Source organism: Leptodactylus fuscus, chromosome 5 (assembly GCF_031893055.1).
Source record: "Leptodactylus fuscus isolate aLepFus1 chromosome 5, aLepFus1.hap2, whole genome shotgun sequence".
Lineage (NCBI taxonomy): Eukaryota > Metazoa > Chordata > Amphibia > Anura > Leptodactylidae > Leptodactylus > Leptodactylus fuscus.
In genome coordinates, this window is record NC_134269.1 from 24,209,195 (window position 1) to 24,236,929 (window position 27,735).

Here is a 27,735-nt window from a genome sequence, read left to right on the forward strand (position 1 = left end):
AGTGTGCCATTTTCCCTGGGTACACAGCGCAGTGCGGGTATACAAGTATAACAGCAGCTACTGACACGTAAGCCTTATTCATACGTCTGCATCTCATGTACATATGGTGTCCATATTATTCACATACACCATACGGTAACATGAAGTGCAACCTATTATCCTATATGAGGCCGTCAATTACCCCAAAGAGACAAATCTTTGAATAGTCGATGGTGAAGGGGAGACTTCAGTGCCCAGAAGGGCTTAGAGCTGTGTGAATAATGGGGAGCAATGTGCAATAACCACCATCAGATCTATGACCTCGCTCACACCCGTCTCGGGAGTCAGGATATCCGCAGGAATCCGTATTGTGAGAATAGGGCTCATATTTCTAGCAGGTATTGTTATAAGGAAGTATAAGGGCTTGTCAATGAGAAATAAGCTCTTATAATGTCTCATCGGCGGCCTATGCTGTGTGTCAGCTTCCATAAAACATAATGACGGGCACTTCAGAGGCTTCCAGGGCGAGACGCTGCCGCCGCCTGTAAAATACAAGTCGTTCTGGGTTTTGATTTATAGAACTATTTCTAGCCGGAGTTTTGACGCACAAACTCATTTTCTTTAATCCTCGACACACAGGCCCAATTAAAGCACATCAATCAATGGCGGATTGCAATGACTGTCGGAACGCACACATCTATGGGACAATGGCGCCACCTGATGCCTGAGCGTGTATACTGTCATGTCAGGGCTTCACAAGCTCCCGAGGCTTCGGAACAAATTTTACAATGTTGAGGATTCTCCTTTGTGATTTATATACCTGCGTCATTACCTTTGTTACCATTTTGCAGTGTATTTTGCGGTGGAATTACCGTGAATATCGCTCTATGCCAGGGGTCTCAAACTCAATTTATGCGGGGGCCGCTGGAGGTAGAGTCTGGGTGAGGCTGGGCCGCCTCAGGTTTTCCACAAGCTATGCTCGCCGCAGAAAATTTAGCTCCGCCCAATTTTATGATGACTCCACCCATTCTTATTCATTTTTCAAGTGCCCCCATACAGTATAATCCTCCTACAGTCACCCGTACACTATATGTCCCCACATTATAATGTTCCTTCCAACTGCCCCACAGTATTAGGTCACTCTCCTGGTGCCCCAGTTTAAACTGGGGGAAACTAGAGGGGACATTAAACTGGAGCAGCGGGAGGGGGGACATAAAACAGTAGGGGTAGTTGGAGGGGGGCAATAAATTAATGGCAGCTGAAGTGGGACATTAAACTGGGGGCAACTAGGGGGGGACATTAAACTCGGGAGGCTAGAAGCAGACATTAAACCGTAGGGGTAGCTGGACGGTGACAATAAACTGGGGACAACTAGAGGCAGACAGGTCCCCCTCCAGCTACTCCCACGGTTTAATGCCCCCTCCAGTTGTCCCCAGTTTAAGTGCCCCCCTTCATCTACCCCTAGTTTCATCTCCCCCACCATTTCTCCCCCAGTTTGATATCCCCCTTCATTTGCCCCATTTTATGTCCCCCCTCCATCTGTCCCGTTTCATGTTGTCCCTCCATCTGCCCCAGTTTCATGTTCCCCTCCATCTGCCCCAGTTTCATATTCCCCTCAATCTGCCCCAATTTCATATCCCCCCTCCATCTGCCCCCATTTTCATGCTCCTCCTCATCTCTGCCCCCAGTTTCATGTCCCCCCTCCATCTCTGCCCCTAGGTTACTGACACACACACACTCCACTCTGCATCCGCATTCCTCTCAGTACTACATCTCTTCATCTTCCGGCCGGCACACTAAGACACGCCTCCCTAGTGACGTGACATCTGACGTCACACACAGGTCCTTGAGTTTTAGACTTCAGTAGTACTAGCTTTCCAGTTTAAGTAAAACACTGACTAAAGGGACATAGCAGGACATGCAGGGAGCTGCGCGGGGGCCATAAACTATCGTCCTGAGGGTCGCAGTTGGCCCGTGGGCCGCAAGTATGAGACCCCTGCTCTATGCATTGACAAGAGTAAGATTGTAATTGAATGAGCAGGATATAAGGAATGTTTGCATGGAGGAAATTGGAGAGGAACTTGAGAAGGTCTGATACCTCACAATAGATCTCCAAATGCTGGACCAGTCCACCAGTGACGGACACATCTTTTTTCAGAAAACGAACCGTCCTGCTCAATCTTGCTGCAGTTTCCATGGCAGAATCACCACGAAAATCGCAGTTGCACGCTTGATTAACCGCATTGTACATAAAGCCAGCTACACGAGCAAAGCCGTGCCAACAAACCCAAGGATCATCTTCGGCTTTCTAACATGGGTTCCACAGGGAGGTTTTTTTTTTGGAAAGGATCTCGAGGCGGATGACTGTCTGAAATTCTCTCCAAATTCCAGCTTGTGAAGATACCCATACAGTACTGTATAGTATAGTATATACTGTATATACCGTATATACCCATACTGTACTGTATAATACAATAGATTTCCATTGTAAAGTCCATACAGATAAAAACCACAGCAATTCTGTCATGACTGAAAGTGGAATCGTGAAAATAGCGCCCACACCTGACCACTCACATGACCGTGCAAAGTTCGACTGGGCCTCTGACACTCCATTGCAATCCAATGAGTATAGAGAAGGTCCTATCTTGCTCTGTGATGTCGGATCGAAACAGGGTGGCACCCACCACAGAAATGAATGAATCCTTGAAGGCACTTGGGTGGCACTCTAGTGAAAGTGACACCTAAGAAAGTTTTCTCAGAAACAGTGTCACACCAATAAGAGAGTACCCTTATAAAGAGTGCCACCATTCATAGTACCGGCCAGAGAGGTCCCCGTCAAACACTAAGCCAACAACTAGACATATAAGGGCTATTGGACCCAATGGGTTCCCTTCTGAGCACCAATCTGTGTAGAACATTGCCCAGATTACCATCAAGAGTCCATCAAGCTTGATATCCACCATAGTTTACTTGGTGCTGACATCAACCCTGAGTAATCCCATAGTGACAGGTATAGAGACAGCCCTCAGTGACTGCTCATAGTAAGTAGTGCATGGAAAGAAGGGGTAATGGCACGGAGCAGGGACAGGATTAAATGGTCAGTCCTGTCACGTCCATTGCCCATGTTCTAACATTATCTTATTCAATTCAGCCAAAATCAATATAGTCCGCTCATCAATGGATTGTGCCCAGGCCGGTATATTCTGTTGGAGCACCTCCAAAAACAGGTGCCCTGGTAGGCCATGCCCTGGGCGCACCAAACGGCTCATTTTCATATTAAAATTTGCACATTCATTTCCTCGAGCAGGAAGATTGCAGGATTTTCTAGAGGAGGAGACCATCCTGATCTTGGCATGCCCAACTTCTCCACATGCACTCACTGTTGTTCTCAAGTCAGAGCCCACTGAGGACAATTCAGAAGAACCAGTTGTCCGCCAATGCCTACTTCAACGTTCCCAGGACCCCGTATGGCAGTCACCCCTTATTGCGACTTGAGGCTGGAGATGGAGGACTCTTCTGATCTCCTCGGTCGCGGCATTGGTGGCCATAGTGAGTTAGAGGGTCAGAGGAACTTCAAGGGGGTATGTTTTAACGCCATTGAATAAAGTTATGTTTAGAGATGAGCGAGTAGTACTCGATTGAGTAGGTATTCGATCAAATACTATGGTATTAGAAATACTCGTACTCGATCGAGTACCACTCGCTGTTCGAATGGAAAAGTTTGATGCAGAACCAGCATTGATTGGCCGAATGCTATACAGTCGGCCAATCAACGCTGGTTCTTCTCCTACCTTTAGAAGTCTTCTCCTTGCAGCTTCCCTGCGGCGTCTTCCGGCTGTTCATTCACTCTGCCAGGCATCGGGCCTGGGCAGAGCCGACTGCGCATGCCCGCTTGTAGTGTGGGCATGCGCAGTCGGCTCTGCCCAGGCCTGATGCCTGGCAAAGTGAATTCAGAGCCGGAAGATGCCGCGGGGAAGCTGCAAGGAGAAGACTTCTCAGAGGATCCAGCCCGATCCTCACTCATGGACTTGGCAAGTATAATTTGATCGAATGTTGCCTACCCCTGAAACGAGCATTTTCCCCCCCATAGACTATAATAGGGTTCGATATTCGATTCGAGTAGTCGAATATTGAGGGACTACTCGAAACGAATATCGAACCTCGAACATTTTACTGTTCGCTCATCTCTAGTTTTGTTCCCTAGGTCACTAACGTGGCCCTACTACAACCTATGAGTGTTCTCGAGGAGATTTTGGTGACAGGATTCATGGTGTCGGCCATCTTTGTTGTCCCCCCCCCCCCCCCCGTATGATTCGCTAGCCTTTATTTCTGGCCCCTATGTAAAAAGTTGCGCATAAGATGTTACAAAAGACTTGCATAAAGTGAAAACAACCATTTTATCCATAAGTACAGTCATTTTGTCGTCTCCCGGAGCCGAGCACAACATTAGTCAGAAAATAACAGTAATTGAAGGAACGTATTATTGATAGACATTAAAGGAATGGAGGCAGATTAACACATGGCACCGGAGACACCATGATTAATGATGGAGACGGGCCGCAGAATGGCTCTGTATACGGAACATGATTTCATTCCAAAAAGTGCAAATTAATGCGGTTGGGTCACAGAACAACAAAAGCGAAATATAGCGGTAATGGCCCAGTAATGTTACTGACTGCGGAGGACGGGGATTTAAGAGTCATTATTTCTAATGATGATTAATCCCTTCCCTGCTCCGGAGATGGGGGAGTCTATGTTAACTGCTCTGCTAGCAATAAACTCGTGGAAATGGCGAGATCTCGCTGATATTAACCGTAACCAAGCTCGAAATAAACATTGTCACGCCTTATGGAGATATAACGACATGTCCTTAAAGAAGTTTTACTTTGAAAGATACTTATGCCCGATTTACAGTCAGATCACTAGGCTCAGGGCTCGTAACGATCACGGTCACAGGGGGCAACCGGGCCCGGAGGGGTAGTGGGCCCACAGACTACTGGAGGGTTGAGCCGATCTTGATCTTGAGATTTCAGGACCGTTTTTAAAATCTGATTTTCGATCATTTTCCAGCCGATCCTGACCCTGAAATTTGCTTGATCGCCGATCGGGTTCCGATCTTTCTCGATCCCTGAACCCTAATTATCATGACTGAAGTTAGGCAAAGTTGGGTTGGTTCCCTGACCATTTTAAGGATAATATACCTGTGGCAGAGATCGGCACTCGTCTCTATTGCCTGTGCAGGTCATTATGCTGAGTGCTGATCACTGCTGCTGGAGGTGTATTACCTCTGATAGAGGTGTATTACCTTTACAGAGAAGGCAGTGGTCAAGGTATCAGTATTCTAGTTACCTGTTATTGATTCTCAGGTTAGGTCATCAAAAAGAGATCGATGGGGGTCCATCACCCTACTGACCAGCACGTGCCATGACCCCTTCACTATGTACATTGCAGCCATGCAATGTAATTATAGCCTCGTCCCATAGATGTGAACAGGATGTAATTACATTTCACGTTCACCATAAAACAGATGGCATGCAATGTAAATAGTGAAGGGGTCACGGCACTCACACAAGCACTACATCCCTTTAAACAAGGGATCCTGGGTGTCAGACCCCTCTGATCCCATATTGAAGATCTATCCTGACGATAGGTTATCAATAGCAAGGAATCGAAATACCCTTTAAAGGGATTATCCAGCTTTTAAAAATTGACAGCCTATCTTTAAGGCAGACCATCAATTTTTTAGATTGACATTGGTCTGTCTGTGAGGAGCCCTGCAGATCAACTGCTTCCTCGTATGCTACGTACTCAATGTATTCTTGATCACTGCTTATATATTACATGCCATCAGATTCATAGCAGCCCTGCCAAGTAGTTAGAGCCTTGCCCATAGAAGTTAAAGGGATGGCTGCTATGGAACAGGCAACATGTGATGCAAACAATGAAGGGGTCATGGCATTCACCTGAGTGACGCAGGTCAATATATACGCAATAAATATACATGTAGTAAAGTGCGCAAATCAGCGAGTCTGGGGTGTTGGACCCCCACTGATCTTTTATGGATGACCTATCCTGAGGATGACATCATATTATTAGCAGCATTGATATTTATCGTATATAGCACCGACATATTCTATGGTATGGTACACAGTCATCACTCACATCGGTATCCACCCCCATTGGGGATCACAATAAAGTCTGGTTTTTAGGAATGGGTACAGAGCCCTTACAAGCATAGAGTCCATGCAACTGTTACCCCTGGTCATACTTGACCCCAGGACAGAGCAATAAAAGGGAATAGGGATAGGTCAATATATATGTAATATATATACAGCAGGATATAGTATAGCGCTAAAAGCTTCACTATATGGACACCAACTTTACACAACAAGCACAATAAGGGACATAAAATGTAAGGTCGACAGATCCTGGATCTTATAATGCTATATACAGTTTGGCCAATAGGTGGCAGCGCAACAATAGAAAAATGCATGCACGATACACAATATAAAAAAATAACATATTACAAGCTGCAGCTGTTCAGAATATAACCAGAGGGGGCACTGCGTCACCTTACAAGTATAGGATATTGACAAAAACCTCATAAGATCCAACAATATGAATAGATGTTCTCACTTAAAGTCAATCAGGTTGGTAAGATTGTCAAGCACATGAGATATCGGGAACAGCCCGAGGGTAAGACTAAGGGTGTCGGCTTCCTTGATCAGTCTCCAGCTCTCCTTATCTTGACCATGTTGTGTTATCAGGTAAACACTATCACCCCATAATATCAGACCTGGTGACCTATTAGAAGGTCCATTGTTCTTCAGCGCCTTGTCTGCTGTTTAAGGTTCTTGCCTTCATCTGCCTCTTCTTTTGACTCCAAAACCCTGATCTTGACCTCGGCCTTGTTCCTGACTACTGCTCCTATCTGGTGCTTTAGATTGTTTATCTGGTACTTGTTGTCCTACTCCTGGCTCTTACCATTCTTGAGTAGACATCTTGTCCTCGGTCCTGAGACATCCTGACCACTCTACTACTGAAAACCCTGAGCTCCGATCCTGGTCACGTTCTGCTAGTTTTCTGGGGACCACAATTTGGGGGTGTTAAAGGTGAACGCTCCAGTTTGGTCAGTGCCAAGGAATCCACCTGTCCAATATATGATGGTAGCAGGTTGCACGGGAGACTTCATGGATACGTCTAGAAGGGGACGCTGTTGAATAACTCATATCTTAGATATACTGAATATACAGAATATACTGATGCCTTTAGCTAGCAAGCAAATACATATGAGAAATACATGAGGTCCTCCGGTCTCTGAGTCACCAGTATGGAGTTATTGAATTCAGCCGCAGCAACTTCATGATTAGCTTCTAATGACATCTATCCACCTGCAGAGCCTCAGGATCTAATATATGTCTAGAAGGATTGTAGAAAGGACCCCCGCTACCCAGCTCCACACCGCTAACAAGGTAGAACTGTGACCCATGCTGAGCCCCATATCTCCACCGCCCTCTCATCTCACTCCTGGACCATCCAGAATAGGAAATAGTCAATTCAGGCCAAAGCTGAGGCGGCAGAGCCTGGGAAACAGACAGAACATTCATTATCAATATGGAAACTGCAAGCTTTATATCTCCTATATAGCTAGTCTCATAATTATCTATCTATCATCTATCTATCTATCTATCTATCTATCTATCTATCTATCTATCTATCTCCTATCTATCTATCTATCTATCTATCTATCTATCATCTATCTATCTATCTATCTATCTATCTATCTCCTATCTATCTATCATCTATCTATCTATCTATCTATCTATCTATCTATCTCCTATCTATCTATCTATCTATCTATCTATCTATCTATCTATCTCCTATCTATCTATCTCCTATCTATCTATCATCTCCTATCTATCTATCTATCATCTATCTATCTATCTATCTATCTATCTATCTATCTCCTATCTATCTATCTCCTATCTATCTATCATCTCCTATCTATCTATCTATCTATCTATCTATCTATCTATCTATCTATCTATCTATCATCTCCTATCTATCTATCTATCTATCTATCTATCTATCTATCTATCTATCATCTCCTATCTATCTATCTATCTATCTATCTATCTATCTATCTATCTATCTCCTATCTATCTATCTATCTATCTATCTATCTATCTATCTATCTATCTATCTCCTATCTATCTATCTATCTATCTATCTATCTATCTATCTATCTCCTATCTATCTATCTATCTATCTATCTATCTATCTATCTATCTATCTGTACATCATTCCAAGTGGTTATAAACAGAAGCTCCATTGTATATATAAGACTCCGTATCCTTTCTAAGATTATTGACTCTTACTAGCTATTAAGTATATTAGTGTGTGGTTAGTCAAACTCTCTGATTTTGGCTGCAGAGCTGACCATCTAATGTGTATGGGGGTGTCCTAACTTCCATTGCTGGCAGATTTAAGGTTAAGAAAGGTCAGGCTATTGGATTTCAACAAGTTCAATCCTTTTGATCTCAGGGGAGATGAACCAGCACCAGAGGGGTCTTACCACTTAGTAATAAAGCTGATTCCACATTGCAGCTGCACTCTTGTAATGGTCCAGCAGGTGTCCTCAGCGCACATCCCTGCCAAGCTCATTTTCTATGGTGTGAATCCTGAATTACTTGTAATGTTACATGAAACTAATATGGTCAAGGTGCTGTGTTATAATAAGGTGTATGTTATAATAAGGTGCTGTGTTATAATAAGGTGCTATGATATAATAAGGTGTTGTGTTATAATAAGGTGTATGGTATAATAAGGTGTTGTGTTATAATAAGGTGCTGTTTTATAATAAGGTGTATGTTATAATAAGGTGTGTGTTATAATAAGGTGCTGTGTTACAATAAGGTGCAGTTATAATAATGTGCTATGTTATAATAAGGTGCTGTGTTATAATAAGGTGCTGTGTTATAATAAGGCGCTGTGTTATTATAAGGTGCTGTGTTATAATAAGGTGCTATGTTATCATAAAGTGCTATGTTATGATAAGGTGTATGTTATAAAAAGGTGTTGTGTTATAATAAGGTGTTGTGTTATAATAAGGTGTATGTTATAAAAAGGTGTTGTGTTATAATAAGGTGCAGTTCTAATAATGTGCTATGTTATAATAAGGTGCTGTGTTACAATAAGGTGCAGTTATAATAATGTGCTATGTTATAATAAGGTGCTGTGTTATGATAAGGTGCTGTGTTATAATAAGGCGCTGTGTTATTATAAGGTGCTGTGTTATAATAAGGTGCTATGTTATCATAAAGTGCTATGTTATAATAAGGTGTATGTTATAATAAGGTGCAGTGTGATAATAAGGTGCTATGTTATAATAAGGTGTATGTTATAAAAAGGTGCTGTGTTATAATAAGGTGCTGTGTTATCATAAAGTGCTATGTTATAATAGGGTGCAGTGCTATGTTATAATAAGGTGCTGTGTTATAATAAAGTGCTGTGTTATAATAAGGTGTATGTTATAATAAGGTGCTGTGTTATAATAAGGTGTTGTGTTTTAATAAGGTGCAGTTATAATAAGGTGCTATGATATAATAAGGTGTTGTGTTATAATAAGGTGCTGTGTTATAATAAGGTGTATGTTATAATAAGGTGTTGTGTTATAATAAGGTGCTGTTTTATAATAAGGTGTATGTTATAATAAGGTGTGTGTTATAATAAGGTGCAGTTATACTAAGGTGCTGTGTTATAATAAGGTGCAGTTCTAATAATGTGCTATGTTATAATAAGGTGCTGTGTTACAATAAGGTGCAGTTATAATAATGTGCTATGTTATAATAAGGTGCTGTGTTATAATAAGGTGCTGTGTTATAATAAGGCGCTGTGTTATTATAAGGTGCTGTGTTATAATAAGGTGCTATGTTATAAAGTGCTATGTTATAATAAGGTGCTGTGTTATAATAAGGTGTATGTTATAAAAAGGTGTTGTGTTATAATAAGGTGTTGTGTTATAATAAGGTGTATGTTATAAAAAGGTGTTGTGTTATAATAAGGTGCTGTGTTATAATAAGGTGCAGTTATACTAAGGTGCTGTGTTATAATAAGGTGCAGTTCTAATAATGTGCTATGTTATAATAAGGTGCAGTTATAATAATGTGCTATGTTATAATAAGGTGCTGTGTTATAATAAGGCGCTGTGTTATTATAAGGTGCTGTGTTATAATAAGGTGCTATGTTATCATAAAGTGCTATGTTATAATAAGGTGTATGTTATAATAAGGTGCAGTGTGATAATAAGGTGCTATGTTATAATAAGGTGTATGTTATAATAAGGTGCTGTGTTATAATAAGGTGCTGTGTTATAATAAGGTGTATGTTATAATAAGGTGCTATGTTATAATAAGGTGCAGTTATAATAAGGTGCTATGTTATAATAAGGTGTCGTATTATAATAAGGTGTTGTGTTATAATAAGGTGCAGTTATACTAAGGTGCTGTGTTATAATTAGGTGCTGTGTTAGAATAAGGTGCTGTGTTATAATAAGGTGTTTTGTTATAATAAGGTGCAGTTATAATAAGGTGTTGTGTTATAATAAGGTGCTGTGTTATAATAAGGTGCAGTTATAATAAGGTGCTATGTTATAATAAGGTGTATGTTATAATAAGGTGCTGTGTTATAATAAGGTGCTGTGTTATAATAAGGCGCTGTGTTATAATAAGGTGTAGTTATAATAATGTGTTATGTTATAATAAGATGTTGTGTTATAATAAGGTATATGTTACATGAGACTAATATAGTCAAGGTGCTCTGTTATAATAACGTGCTATTTTATAACGTTCTATGTTATAATAAGGTTCTGTGTTATAATAAGGTGCTATGTTATAATATGGTGCAGTTATAATAAGGTGCTATGTTATAATAAGGTGCAGTGCTGTTATAATAAGGTGTATGTTATAATAAGGTGCTGTGTTATAATAAGGTGCTGTGTTATAATAAGGTGCAGTTATAATAAGGTGCTGTGTTATAATAAGGTGTATGTTATAATATGGTGCTGTGTTATAATAAGGTGCTGTGTTATAATAAGGTGCAATTATAATAAGGTGCTGTGTTATAATAAGGTGTATGTTATAATATGGTGCTGTGTTATAATAAGGTGCTGTGTTATAATAAGGTGCTATGTTATAATAAGGTGCAGTGCTGTTATAATAAGGTGTATGTTATAATAAGGTGCTGTGTTATAATAAGGTGCTGTGTTATAATAAGGTGCAGTTATAATAAGGTGCTGTGTTATAATAAGGTGCAGTTATAATAAGGTGTATCCTATTAATATTATAAATGTGAAAGTTTGTGGGTTTGTGTGTTTGGATGTTTGCATGTTCCACCGATTTGGCTGAAATTTTCCACAAACATAGTTAATACACCCGATTGCGCAATAGGCTACTTTTCGTCACAATAGCGCACATACGTTTGTGCCAGGACCCCCACAAAACCCAAACTCACATCACCATCTCTGCAATCTCACACACTTTGGACCATAGCAAGCCCCAAAATTCATATTGCCCTCTTCAGCCTCGCCCCTAACCCCACACACTCACATATACATATACTTTACCACTTTGCCCCTCACCTTACCGATACTCCAGGAGGTTCTCTTTAACGCTCCGGAGCAGCCATGTTTGCCGACCCCCACCGCTCTGACAATCCGCGACACCACCCACCCATGTCATTACCCCTAGGCGGTCAAATAAATGCAAAAAAATTTTTGTAAAAAAAGTAAAAAAAATATAAAAACAAAAGGATTAAAAATTCTAATCCCCCCCCTTTCCCTAGAACACATATAAAAGTAGTTAAAAACTGTGAAACACATACATGTTAGGTATCCCCGCGTCCGAAATTGCCCGCTCTACAAAGCTATACAAATATTTTTCCTGTTCGGTAAACACCGTAGCGGGAAAAATGGTCAAAAGTGCCAAACCGCCGTTTTTTCACTGTTTTGATTCTGATAAAAATTTGAATAAAAAGTGATCAAAGCAATAACATTTCCCGAAAATGGTAGAACTACAAAGTACACCCGGTCCTGCAAAAAAAGACGCCCTATGCATCCCCGTACACGCACGTATAAAAAAGTTACGGCCGTCGGAATATGATGACTTTTCAAAAAAAAAATTTCTTAACACAGTTTTGGATTTTTTTAAAGGGGTCAAAATGTAAATAAAACCATATAAATTTGGTATCCCCGGAATCGTCACGAAACACAGAATACAGGGGACAGGTCATTTTGGTTGCACAGTGAACGCCGTAAAACCAAAGCCCGTAAGAAAGCTGCAGAAATACATTTTTTCTTCAAATCCACCCCATTCTGAATTTTTTTCCCTGCTTCCCAGTACATTATATAGAATAAATAATGGTGGCATCATGAAGAAAAATTTGTCCCAGGAAAAATTAAGACCTCATATGGCTCTGGGAGCGGAGAAATAAAAAAGTTATGGGGTTTAAAAGGAGGGGAGTCAAAAACGAAAATCAAAAAATGCCATCGGCGGGAAAGGGTTAACTTCAAATCCCTCTGTCCCAAAGTCACTATGTAAAGTTTCTCACGACACCGTATATATAGCAGCTCAAATACAAAGTAACTTCTACACAAAAGTCTCACGTATTCTCTGAATTACAGCAACAACAAGATACAAACTTACATTTCATATCCCAGCCCTTATACACACTACGAAAACCTTACCCGCGCCTGTATATACCCACTTCTACAATCACCGCAGACCAAGTCGCGGGTACCAGCTAGTGTTATAATAATGTGTTGTGTTATAATAAGGTGCAGTTATAATAAGGTGCTGTGTTATAATAAGGTGTATGTTATAATAAGGTGCAGTTATAATAAGGTGATGTGTTATAATAAGGTGTTGTGTTATAATAAGGTGTGTTATAATAAGGTGATGTGTTATAATAATGTGTTGTGTTATAATAAGGTGTGTTATAATAAGGTGATGTGTTATAATAATGTGTTGTGTTATAATAAGGTGTGTTATAATAAGGTGCTGTGTTATAATAAGGTGTTATGTTATAATAAGGTGTGTTATAATAAGGTGATGTGTTATAATAATGTGTTGTGTTATAATAAGATGTGTTATAATAAGGTGCTGTGTTATAATAAGGTGTGTTATAATAAGGTGCAGTTATAATAAGGTGACGTGTTATAATAATGTGTTGTGTTATAATAAGGTGCTGTCCTCAGGTATAATGTTAGCATGCTATCCTCAATGTATAAGCCGCAACTGACAGATCATAATAAATGGTAGGGGTATATACAGTATATATAGCCTTATAAACACCAGCTTGGTGATAGGTCATCAATACATCATCTGTAGGGGACCTGGGACTGTTTGATAAGCTTGTGAGCATTGTTGTCTGTTCCCCATACCTCCCAACCGTCCTGATTTTGGTGTCCTGTCCCGCGGTCCCGGTCGGTGGGAGGTATATCCCGATTTCAATAGGACGCCGATGAGCTGAATACACAGGCAAAGAGGACCTTTCATGGTCCAGGGCACAGGCAGTTCTATATACTGCTGAGTTCAGCGCAATTCAGGCTTTCCCAATCTGTGCCCTGGGTAAAGAGCTAGCGGTCCCGGTACTGTAGCGCTTTACAGTCAGTCAGAAATGTCCTTCTCCACAGCAGCACCTATCGCACTGTACAGTGTAAGCGGGAAGTAATGCCCCCTCCCTCTGCTCACAGTGCTCGTCCATAGATGATTATTATCAGGAGGGGAGGGGGCGTTCCTCCCCGCTCACACTCTACAGCGCTATAGGCGCTGCTGGGCAGAAGGGCGTACCTGACTGACTGTCAGAAACGCCCTTCTGACTGTAAAGAGCTACTGTACCGGCACCAATAGCTCTTTACCCGGGGCACGGATCGGGAGAGCCGACAGTGCGCTGAATTCAGCAGCATATAGAACTGCCTGTGCCCCGGACCATGAAAGGTCCTCTTTAAAGAGGACCTTTCATCAGATCGGGCACATGCAGTGTTATATACTGCTGGAAAGCTGACAGTGCGCTGAATTCAGCGCACCGTCGGCTTTCCCGATCTGTGCCCGGTGTAAAGCGCTATCGGTCCCGTTACCGTAGCGCTTTAGTGTCAGAAGGGCATTTCTGACAGTTAGCCAGGGACGCCCTTCTGCCCAGCAGCGCCTATCGCACTGTACAGTGTGAGCGGGGAGGAACGCCCCCTTCCTCTGCTCACACAGCTCGTCCATAGACAAGTAATATCAGGAGGGGAGGGGGCGTTCCTCCCCGCTCCACTATACAGAGCTATTGGCGCTGCTGGGCAGAAGGGCGTCCCTGGCTAAGTGTCAGAAATGCCCTTCTGACACTAAAGCCCTACGGTACCGGGATAGCACTTTACACCGGGCACAGATCGGGAAAGCCGACAGTGCGCTGAATTCAGTGCACTGTCAGCTTTCCAGCAGTTTATAAAACTACATGTGCCCGATCTGATGAAAGGTCCTCTTTAAAGCAGGAGCTGTCACAGCGGTGGGGGAGCAATGGAAGGTGAGTGTAAGTGTTTGCTTGTGGGGGGGTGGGGGGTGGGAGAGAACTGCATGACACTGGGGCAGATGAAGGGGGGAGAACGGCATGAAACTGGGAAGAGACGGGGGGGGGCCACACGGTGGCTCAGTGGTTAGCACCGCAGCCTTGCAGCGCTGGTAGCCCTGGTGCTCAAATCCCGCCAAGGGCATTAAGCCATCTGCAAGGAGTTTGTATGTTCTCCCCATGTTTGTATGGATTTCCATCCCATATTCCAAAGACATACTGATAGGGAAAAATGTACATTGTGAGCTCTATGTGGGGCTCACAATCTACATTTAAAAAAAAAAAAAAAAAGAAACTGGGAAGAGGCGGCGGCGGGGGGGGGATATGAAACTGGGGATGGAGTGAGGGGACATGAAATTATACTGTGGGAGCACATGAAAAAGGAGGCGGATTCAACATAAAAGTGGGCGGAGCCAAATTTGCTGCGGCACACTGCGCGCGCTGCACATTTTGTCCTTCTTTCTACCCTTCAAAAGTTGGGAGGTATGTGTTCCCTATGCCAATGACATTACATACTACAACAGCTACTCAGTACCAACCAAGTGAATGGGACTGAGCTACAATACAAAGCACAATATATATATGGGGCAGCGCTCACAGAAATGCTGCAGCCTGCTTAACCAGTTGATCTGTGGGGGTCCTGGAGTCAGACCCCCACTGAGCACATATTGATGGGGATGGGTCCTGGAAACCGCTTAAACCTGGTAACTACTCTATGTAAACACATGCAATGTAGTACATACAGAAAGTTGTCAATGCCACTTCGATGTCCATCTCTGTGATAGAAGCCAAAAAAGTAGGACCCTCTACATCCTGCATTTGGGGACATTCATAAAAATGGTTTCCTCATTGTCTAACCCCTGACCATTGTGTTCTCTGTATACTCTCGTAGTGTCCGGCTGCTTTCATGTTGGGGTTGACAAGTGTGCGCCCCATAAATCTCTCTGATCTCTCCCAGCAAATAAATCCTACCATGATGGATGTTTTATTGGACAACACATGCATTGCACATCTCCTCCACTAGGTGTCACCAGAGTCCCAGACATTTCACTTCACAGATTTTCATTTTGTTTTCTGAAGATGGTAAATTTTCTGGGAAGTTGTGAATAATGACTCGGTGGAGGGGTTTGTGCCTTTCTTAACAATTTCGGGTCCCTTGCGTATCGTCGCGGCTGGGTAATTAAAGGATCGGTAATTAGATGCGGTCCCTGTTACTATGCTCGGTATGAAGAAGAGCACGGTTAACATAAAAAATAGATAAATAACAATTATATACATATATATATATATATATATATATATATATATATATATATATATAATTATTATTATTAATTTTAATTTAAATTTATTTTTTCTCTAGCCCCCACTCTTCCTGAGCAATTGGTGTAGTTAGCTTCAGCGCCCAATCTGTTAATTCGGCTCTCCACTCTAGGTTCTGGACTGGGGCAGATAGTCTGGGACCGCCCACCACCAGAGCCTAATTAGCATATTGGATGCTTAAGAATCCCTTCTATGTTTTGTACGAGAGCAGAACACTGCGACTGGCGGAACCAGCCTATTATACATTATGGTTGCCATGTAATACTATAATTTACCTGTCGCAGATTTTCCCAGCTTTATACGAGACATTTTTAATAAATACATACGTGTGCGCCTGTAAGACGTGTATGTTCTTGCGTCTCTTGCGTCAGTTTCGGCGCCGTGGAGCGGTCTCCTCTCCTTTCCTGTACACATTTTCCTGGCGTTTTGCATTATTATATAATAGCAAGAAAAAGCTAATTTAACTATTAAACAATCAGACAAGTGCAAAAGAAATCTGTCAGTGGAGGAGAGGCAGGAAGAAGCCGAATTAAAGGAACACTCCACCTAAAACATTGGACTATGACACAGGGATCCAGGAACCCATCATTCCTCGGAGGTGGGGTTACCAAGGTTCAAAGTTATTAATAATTCATGCAAAGTTGCGGCATAAAAAAGTTGCAAACCTGGGCAAGTGACACTTGCAACAAAAATTTCTAAAGTGGGTGTAGTGGGAAGTATGACATAGGTGGCGCCACTAAACCCATCAGATTTATTGTCATATATGATCGCTGGTGTAGATTTCAGCATAGGTGCAGAACCCAACAGAGTCGAAAATGGGTCGCATCCTCCACCAAAAAATAGGAGTTGAAGACATCATCTCTCCCTTCAACTTCCTGTCTCATAGGGGCAGATTTATCTTCTCTTGTATGCTAGTTTTCTGGCATACAATCATGAAAAAGTTGAAAATTTTTGTAAAAATTACATAAAAAATTTTGATTTTGGAGGTGCGCCTTCATATAACTGCTCCATAGACTGGTTACGAGCCTGTACACACTTTGAGGGTCAGCTCAGGAGATATGATCCAACCAATGAGATACAAAACTTCTGCCCGTTCACCCCTGGCGCCCCCAGTATTCCAAAAAGTTAAAAGTACTTTGGTTGCAAAGATGAACTCCCAACATTCATCAGGGCGGATTTCTTATGACCTTTATACTTTTTATGGCAATTGCGCAAATCTGTTTTTGCACAAAAAAAAATTGAGACTTTTTTTACTTTTTGTGCCACCCTCACCACGTTCTGGAAGTGGTGCAGGAAGTCAATGTCAGCTATGGGGGGCGCAAGTCTTCTAAGTGCATGGTCCGGCGCCTTGTTATGAAGACTGCTGTTGAAAATCTCCACCCCCATCTTACAAGACACCTTTGCACTTTAGGCCCCCTGCACATGGCCGAGTGTGCATCCGACTTGGGGCCGATTTCGGAGCAGTCAGATGACTCTCGGAGTGACATCCGAGTGCACTTTATGATGGCTTCCAATCTGCTCTGTTGCAATGAAACGGAGCAGGATAGGACTTACTCTTTTTTCAATTGAATGGACCCTCGGACACCCCCTCAAATGGCACTCGAAGCCTTAAAGGGGACCTAAATTCAGGACACTAACCCACTAACAGGTCCTTATGGACTGACCGGTTCTTCTCTCGAGGCCTGTTACTATGAGGCTCTGAATTTTCCCAATCTTATAAAGTCCCTTCGACAAAGTGGGTGTCCAGTAATAGACAAATATGGCAGCTTTCTTGTAGAAATAACACCGCCATTGTCTAAAGGTTTTGTCTGGTATTGTACCTCATCTTTTTTGATACTGAGCTGTAATACCACAGCCAACCTGAGAACGGTTATGGCGCTGGTTTTGGAACAAAGCATCCTCTCGCTCACCTTACAAGGGTTTTAGGTACTGCAGTGCTGTCCCATAGATTACATTGGGGCAGTATCTAAAGCTGACAATATAGACAATACTGGGAGATGCACTATCCTGCTACAGCTGATCTGCGTGGGTACCTGGTGTCAGACTCTGACAGATCTAATAATCCTTAGGATAGGCCATAAATATTAGAATATGGATAACCCCTTTAATGTAAAGATGAAAAATAGAAATTTCATAAAATAAATTTGCATGGTAACCACAAACAAATTGGAGACCATGATCCCTTGCAGTAATTTAAGTGGGCTCAGAATAGTACAGATTCTTTACACAATTATAGCGCCGCCCTGGCTGCTACTTCAGGTAACACACACGTCTGTATCTTATATTGTACTAACATTGAAGAAGTGTGGAAAAACCTGGTTGTACTTAGGATTTTAACCTAGGCTATACATATTGTACCATAGAGGCGGATCTCTACCTACTACGGGTATGGGTATGGGTACCTATTATGGGTATGGGTACCTAGTATGGATATGGGTATGGGTACCTATTATGGGTATGGATATGGGTACCCATATGGATATGGGTAGCTAATATGGGCGTGGGTGTGGATATGGGTATGGGTACCTATTATGGTTATGGATATGGGTACCTACTATGGGTATGGGTATGGATATGAGTACCTATTATGGGTATGGGTACCTAGTATGGATATGGGTATGGGTACCTATTATGGGTATGGATATGGGTATGGGTACCTAGTATGGATATGGGTATGGGTACCTATTATGGGTATGGATATGGGTACTATGGGTATGGGTACCTACTATGATTCTTTTAAGGTACACCCCTGATCTCAGAGTACTTTGTAGTGGAGATGGTCTTCATACATTATTGTTTTCCAGTATTTTTTGGTGCACTTTAAGATGGTAGGGGGAAGGCTGCAATCCCAGGAGCCAAACCTCAAAGAGATATGATCTACTTAAGCCCCACCCAAAAGTAGGAGTATCTAGAAGGTCAAGGAGTGTTCCTGTCTGCTCCTCGGGAGCAGGACTTACATGTCTTTCAAAATGCTTTCACATGTTAGGTTAAGGCTATATTCACACATGGCAAATTTGTTGCATGAATTTCTACCCCTGCCCCAGTCTTCTGAATAGGAATTGCAGAAATCTAATATATAGATAGATAGATAGATAGATAGATAGATAGATAGATAGGAACAAATTTCCAACCAATCCCCCTCCCCCATATTAAAGTACCCCTATGGTATGTGTTTATTAGATGTAATTTGCCCCTAGGGACATTTCGGGTGATATATTCCTCCATATTACCAGCTGTAATATATGCTAATGTCATTACTATTGATTAATTAATACTGTGACTTCTCAGACAGTCATGAATAATCACATTATCCTTGTTGATATATCATTCACTGTCCCGGGGGAATGTAATACACTTGCTACCAGTGACAGAGTAGATATAGCAGAGCCGAATATGTCACCGAGCACAGATCAACACTGAAACTGTCCTGCTGAGCTAGGGGGCACAAGGGGTATTAGCGACATGTTATAGGGTTCCTGACTGTAGGGATCAATGGGCTTCAACTCCTCTGCTTGTGTGTAACTGTAGGTCACACCGTAACGCCGCAACATAAGTACATGCACAATAGAGTAAGATATTTTTGGATGTGACCCTGCTTACCTTTACACTTCATTGGACATGACCAGATAAGTGTGATGTGAGATGATCAGCTTTTCAAAACAACAGTATTTCACGCTATCTTCTCACAAGATGCCTATCCTATACAGCATGTGTCTATCTGTGACTGCTAGTGGTTGCATTATGGATTTTTTGATCATGGTGCCCTAAACCCAATTCAAGCTTAAGTAAATGTGTAATTCCTTACATAGTGGAATAAAACAGCTGTGGAATATGGTTTCCCATAATCTCCCATTTATCTATCGTCCCATTCTATAATTTAATGTTCTTCTAAAATATACAAGTCACTCCATTTTTACTGACCCCCACCTATTGGCTAGAGAAGTGGCTACAAAAAGATCTGGCAAGTTTGTACATCACATATACAGTTCATTGATTTTAATACGCCGCATGTAATACCTTATATTTCCTCTGGGGTTGCTGTAGATAAATTGAACACTGTTTCTCCATAGATTAGAGCTGATGGAGGAGACTCTATTACTAGGACCGTCCTGTGATCACAGGAGCTTCCTGAACAAGACATTATTGTCCAGATTGGAGAAATCTTTAATTTTATTTTAAATTTAAGTAAAAATTCTGCAAAATTTAAAATAAATATTTAAGAAAAAATAAATAAATTCAGCAAATGAATATTGGGACTGACTGGAGGTAAAGATTGAAATGGTCGATTAATCGAGATCAATTTTATTAAATTTCCTGCATCCCATTATATAGAAATATTACTACAGGCGGAAACGGTCACAGATAACTGAGGGCCCCTGTACAAGGACAGTTATGGGCCCCTTATATCTCTGTAACAATCCACCATGAAGCCGTGAAGTTCATTAGCATAGACATTAACCCACAATTTAATAGTTAAGGTGATAGGGCCCCCCGACCTATAGGGCCCCCTGGCAGCTGCACAGGTTACACCAATGCTATGTCCACCCGGGAAAAGCACCTTGTTGTTGAGTAGGTGTCACATCCCCTGCTTCTAAGGACTGATATACTGATCAGATGAAAAAGAAGAGCATCCATGAGGGTGGAGGTGGCGATGTATATAAAGAGCTCTTGTCTGGATCAAAGGAGCTCAATTACACATAAGGAGATTTGGCCACATGTTGTAAATCTGCTTTAATTAATATGATCCTTCTCTTTCTAGAAGTATATAGATGAGAGAGGCGGAAGGTCTGGGAATATTCAAGGATGGGCGGATATGAGATAGATATGAGACAGACAGATAGATAGAGACAAATAGAGATAGATAGATAGATGGATAGATAGATAGATAGATAGATAGATAGATAGATAGATAGATAGATAGATAGATAGATAGGAGATAGATAAAGATGGATAGATAGATAGATAGATAGATAGATAGATAGATAGATAGATAGATAGATAGATAGATAGATAGGAGATAGATAGATAGATAGATAGATAGATAGATAGATAGGAGATAGATAGATAGATAGATAGATAGGAGATAGATAGATAGATAGATAGAGGGATAGATAGATAGATAGATAGATAACTAGGAGATAGATAGATGATAGATAGATACATAGATAGATAGATAGATAGATAGATAGATAGATAGGAGATAGATAGATAGATAGATAGATGATAGATAGATAGATAGATAGATACTTGTAGATAGATAGATAGATAGATAGATAGATAGATAGATACTTGTAGATAGATAGATAGATAGATAGATAGATAGATAGATAGATAGATAGATACTTGTAGAGAGATAGATAGATACTTGTACATAGATAGATAGATAGATAGATAGATAGATAGATAGATAGATACTTGTAGATAGATAGATAGATAGATAGATACTTGTAGATAGATAGATAGATAGATAGATAGATAGATAGATAGATAGATAGATAGATACTTGTAGATAGATAGATAGATAGATAGATAGATAGATAGGAGATAGATGATAGATAGATAGATAGATAGATAGATAGATAGATATGAGATAGATAGATAGATAGATAGATACTTGTAGATAGATAGATAGATAGATAGATAGATAGATAGATACTTGTAGATAGATAGATAGATAGATAGATAGATAGATAGATAGGAGATAAATAGATAGATAGATAGATAGATAGATAGATAGATAGATAGATAGGAGATAAATAGATAGATAGATAGATAGATAGATAGATAGATAGATAGATAGGAGATAGGTAGGTAGGTAGATAGATAGATAGATAGATAGATAGATAGATACTTGTAGATAGATGCTATGAGCAACAAATACAGCTTTAGTAAATCTGCCCCAAATTAAAAAAGTTAGGCAGATTCGAGTTTTCATAATTTCCGCTAAATGGCCTGACCAGGAATAAATAGATATTTCTAAGACAGATATAAGATTAGGAGGCAGATAAGGATAGGCCAAGCTTAACATGACTTATTACATCATTAGTAGACAGTTGCTAATTCTTTAACTCAACTTTTTACTTTTGCCTTCAATGGTTTTTGTTGTGAGTTATCACAATGCAGCTGGTTGTTAGGTTAAAGATGGCTACCTCTAGAGAGAGAGAGGGAGGGAGAGGGAGAGAGAGAAAGGAAGGAAATATATAATATAAGAATATATATGATTTGGTATGTAGATACTTTCAACTGTCCAAAATTTCCACTCAAAGTACATTTCAACACCTCCATCAAAAAATTTCAACAGTGCCAAAGTTAATGGATCTACTGAAGAATGCAATGAGTTGGAGTTGGGGAGTTGGTAGAGGTAGTCCTGATAAGGAATAGATATTCATGAGATGGATGGATGGATGGATGGATAGGAGATAGATAGATAGATAGATAGATAGATAGATAGATAGATAGATAGATTGATTGATTTGGCAATATGAACCTAATATGTCACTCCTCCTCTTCCACAAGCTGTTGGACAAGGCTCTTTCTCCTTTCATTGCTTGTTCATCATTTTTTTACTTATCACTTTCCTTGTTGCTTTCCCAATTACAAAATGCTGCAGAATATTTTTGTGCTATATAAGTATAGATTGTTGTGATAGATAAATATGAGTTAGATAGATAGATAGATAGATAGATAGATAGATAGATAGATGGATAGATAGACAGATAAATGATATAGAATAGCTGGATGGATAAGTACAGATGTAGCCAAGTTTAACATGACTTTTAATGCGTTAAGTAAGCTGCTGCTGGTCACTGACTTGACTTTTTTCCATTACTTTTAATAGTTGTTGTTGTGAGTTATCAGATTCAAGTTGAAGATGGCTACTTCTGTAGATAGAAATGAGGTAGATCAATAGATAGATAGATAGATAGATAGATAGATAGATAGATAGATAGATATGAGATAGATAGATAGGAGATAGATAGATAGATAGATAGATAGATAGGAGATAGATAGATAGATAGATATGAGATAGATAGATAGATAGATAGATAGATAGAAGATAGATAGATAGATAGATAGATAGATAGATAGATAGATAGGAGATAGATAGATAGGAGATAGATAGAAGGATGGATAGATATGAGATAGATAGATAGATAGATAGATAGATAGATAGATAGATAGGAGATAGATAGATAGATAGATAGATAGATATTAGATGGATGTCTGGCTAAGTCTTCACAGTCCTGTGGCTTCTCAGGCAGGGACACATGAAGGGAGGGGAGGAGGGAGAAGCGAAGCAAGGAGGCAGAGAGAAGGAGGGCGCAGATTTCTCTCTCTCCCTCTCTCATCCTCCTTTCACTCTGTGCCCAGGTCTGACACAGGCAGGAGCTGCAGTGCAGCCAAGCTTCACCCCCTCCCCAAGGGGCATTTCCATGCCTGCCTGAGCTTTGCGCACATACACACACACACACATACAGGGACACCCGCCTGGAGACAGGAGAGGGGGTGGCAGTCAGGATGCCAACCCCATGAGCATGGTGTTTTTGGTGGCACAATGACGGTCCCCTTACTAAAAATCGGGGCCGTGCTCAGCACTATGGCAATGGTCACCAACTGGATGTCACAGACGTTGCCATCACTTGTGGGTCTGAATGGCACCCGACCTGGTACTTCTGAGAAAATAGTAAGTTCACGCTGCGGCTTGTATTCATGTTTATAGGGCTATGTCTAAGTTGGGAAACACTAGTGTCACACCTGTAAGCTTTGGGGATGGCGGTAGATCCCATGTGATGTGTGTATGATGTGTGTATGGCATGTACGACAACTTATCTTATGTGTATATGCAATGCATGGAATCCCGCTCCATTACACACACCATTGCGTTTAGGATTGTCCTGTATATGGCGGTGTATAATAGGATTTATAATACCGTCATCTTAGTTACAAGGTATGGGCGCAAGGTTGTCTTTGTAACCGCTAAGTAATATTAACTCTATGGAATTGTCTTATTATTGGCTTTTATGCTGTTTTATATGTTATTTCTTACCAATAGATGTAGCAGAGCTGAGTTTGTTAGCACAGCAGAGCTGAGTTGGTAATAGCAATGTATATATAGTGTGTTCTATGTGGTTTCCTATAGGACTATGGACTTACCTTGAATCATTGAGCTGTCACGGAGCACATCAGACCGTGCCATGACAAATGCGGCTCTGCTACATCCTTCTATCTGTAGAAGCTGGAAGGGATTTTATTGTCGGGTTATTTGCATAACAGAATGTTTGTACATCAATGAAGACGCATTGCCAGAGCCGAAAACCTGGCTTATTGGCTTAGGTGGCTGATCAGAAGTTCTCTGTACACATTTAGAACACTTGATATATCTATTTCTATGTATCTAGATAGACATGACTTGTAGGTATATAGCTTGTGTGGTATATAGAAAGTAGTAGACAGGAGGAGGCGTCTGTCCCATTACAGGAGCTACTCTATACAATGTATTTGGGTAAAACTGCGGGGGGGATCTATAGGGAGACAAGTAAAGATGTATTCTAGAAGGAATGGGTGACAACGGAGACACGATAGATGGATAGACCAATAGATATAAGAGAGATGGATAGACCTGTAGACCGAAGATAGATGGATAGTAATAGAGATGTAGGCTAGGAATAGAATATAGTGAGATAGATAGATAGATAGATAGATAGATAGATAGGAGATAGATGGATAAATAAATAGGAGATAGATAAATAGATAGATAGATAGATAGATAGATAGATAGATAGGAGATAGATAGATAGATAGATAGATAGATAGATAGATAGGAGATAGATAGATAGATAGATAGATAGATAGATAGATAGGAGATAGATAGATAGATAGATAGATAGATAGATAGATAGATAGGAGATAGATAGATAGATAGATAGATAGATAGATAGGAGATAGATAGATAGATAGATAGATAGATAGATAGGAGATAGATAGATAGATAGATAGATAGATAGATAGGAGATAGATAGATAGATAGATAGATAGATAGATAGATGATAGATAGATAGATAGATAGATAGATAGATAGATAGGAGATAGATAGATAGATAGATAGATAGATAGATAGGAGATAGATAGATAGATAGATAGATAGATAGGAGAGAGATAGATAGATAGATAGATAGATAGATAGATAGATAGGAGATAGATAGATAGATAGATAGATAGGAGATAGATAGATAGATAGATAGATAGATAGATAGATAGAAGATAGATAGATAGATAGATAGATAGGAGATAGATAGATAGATAGATAGATAGATGATAGATAGATAGATAGATAGATAGATAGATAGATAGGAGATAGATAGATAGATAGATAGATAGATAGGAGATAGATAGATAGATAGATAGATAGATAGATAGATAGGAGATAGATAGATAGATAGATAGATAGATAGATAGGAGATAGATAGATAGATAGATAGATAGATAGGAGATAGATAGATAGATAGATAGATAGATAGGAGATAGATAGATAGATAGATAGATAGATAGATAGATAGATAGGAGATAGATAGATAGATAGATAGATAGATAGATAGATTTTCTATTCTAACTATATTCCATCAGTTCTATGACAGACATGAGTATATTTCTTTGACAATGATCTCTCTCTTGCCGACCCCGGTGATCGGCGGCTGTTCCATCTATTAGTCTACATTACACTATTCTAATCGTCTTTGTAGCGGATCCTCTTATTTTCTTCTAGCCGGTGTCTATCTTGTAGGAAACATGACAGAGATTGACTGAGTGCGCCGGGGTAAAGCCAAGGAGCAGAGAGGGATTTACTTGTAGTTAGTAGGTCACTTTTAGCGAGGGCGATGATTAAACTAATGCTTTGATGCTTAGAGAAATCACATTTTCTGAGGGATTGAGAATAATGAGGGAACTTTATTAGTTCTGGGCTAGAATGGTAATGAGGAAGAGTGGAGGAAGCTTAAGGGGTCGGCCACAGTGGACAGCCCAGTGTCAGATCTCAGGACTCCCTGGGGTAATGCTGTATAGGACTGGACTCCTTGCTGAGATACTGATCATAATGTGGGGAGGGGTCTACATCAGGTCCCCTCACCATCTTATAGTACAGATAGGACTACAGTCTGGATTCATTACATGGTGCCGGCACAATTCTTTGGTCTAGCCACTAGACAGAGGGAGGTGGCCTAAACTTAGACATGCCTTAAAGGGGTTAAATTTCAAGGGACTAAAACCATACCGATCGATAGCATGCTTCATATTAGGATGACTTTACTGATTTTGGGCAGAATTGTGGAAATGTAAAATAATTTAGAAAATTCCAAAATTTCAAAATGACCCAGAAAATGTATTTTTTTGCCTCAAATGTTCAATAAGATTTCCAGTCAATAATGAGAAATGCGCTGGTGACCTGTGTAAGGTGAATTCTTCATTTGGGAGCAAATCCATACACAATTTTTTGGGCTGTAGAATTTTCATTTTTCTTATCTCGAAGGCATGAGAAGACATTCAGTTCCATATCAATAATGATAGAAGGATGGAACATAGTCAGAGACGTCTCGGAGACACGAAGCCCCATGTTCAGCTTTGTATGGTGGTAGTTACTTATTCTTATATCTGGACAGGGTATATATTAGTTCTTCCCACAAAATGGTTGCCACTGTTGGGTCTCCTATTAAATTCTTACATGTTTTGACAATGATCCTGTTGATACGGGCATATTGACCTAAGATGGTTGTGGTTGTTTCAAGATCCTGGTAAAATGAGTTCAGCCCTGGGTGGAGTTGTCCTCCTTAACCATAGGAAAAGTAAAGGGTCTTGTTGTGGCTTGGATGAGATGGCAGCCATATTTTTCTACTCTGAATTTGGTACCTTAGTTACTGTCTTTAATTTGTCTCAAAAGGATAGGTGGTACGGTAGGTGTATGAGGTTAGACTGTTGGGACCCTGACTGATCTCAAGAACAGGGGCCTTGATTCTCTATATAAATGGAGCTTAAGCATTATCACTCCACCTGTGGAACTGATGGAGAAAGTTGAGCGTGGTACTTGGGTATCCCCATCAGTCCCATAGACCATACATGTAACAATAACACACGTGTCTAGTGCTTCATTCAAATGGGGGATTCCGGATCCCTGTTCATATTATTGGAGGGCTCCTCAAGCCATCATAGTTTTATCACCCACCTTATGATAGGTGATAAGTGTTGTTGGTGGACCAACCACTTCAATCTTGGTTGGTTGGATCTTCCGCTCTATGCAGAGCCCCATTTCAAGGGGATCTCCAGGGAATAGTTACTTCTCCCAAGTTCTATTACTCGTGAACCATAGGTTTTGGGGCTGGTTTCAAGTCTGAGTCACATGTTCAGCACCAGTACCCCAGTCCTTCCTTCCTTGTGTTTATACAATTTACTAGTATAATGGGGGCTGGTGTCATTTTAATGACATATTTAGCCATACCCATAATACAGGTAGCTGGCAGTGAACGTGGGAGGATGTAGGTGGAGCAACTTGGAGTAAATGCTAGTTATGATCACATGATCTGGGGTCGGAGCTAGTCCTGAAACCTGTGATTCATCCAGTGTCGAAATCTTCCCTGTAGAACCCCTATAAACCTGTATCTTGGGGCTCCAGGGCAATAATGGTCATGGGCTCCTTACCAACCAAGCCTTAATTCGGAGGCTGTGAGTCTTTCCTAGTTATGGGTCCTTGAGTCCCTTTTAAAAAAAGAACATGATTTTGGGGACAATCATTGATGTATTGAGAGTGAGTGTTGGCAAATACCATAACTAGAGGGAACTTCT

At 40.7% G+C, this 27,735-nt stretch overlaps 1 protein-coding gene across 2 annotated transcripts in view; it reads left to right on the top strand.

Annotated features, from left to right (window-relative positions):
* Positions 1–27,735, top strand: part of OLFM2 (olfactomedin 2) — a 273,626-nt gene that overhangs the window by 79,715 nt on the left and 166,176 nt on the right. Inside the window, exon 1 of one of the 2 annotated variants that reach the window (XM_075272629.1) lies at positions 23,244–23,590. The exons of the other annotated variant lie outside the window; for it this stretch is intronic. Coding sequence (XP_075128730.1) covers positions 23,462–23,590 — 129 coding nt within the window. The 5' untranslated portion in view covers positions 23,244–23,461. Of the gene's footprint in view, positions 1–23,243; positions 23,591–27,735 lie in introns of those variants that run through there. 2 annotated transcript variants of the gene reach the window in all.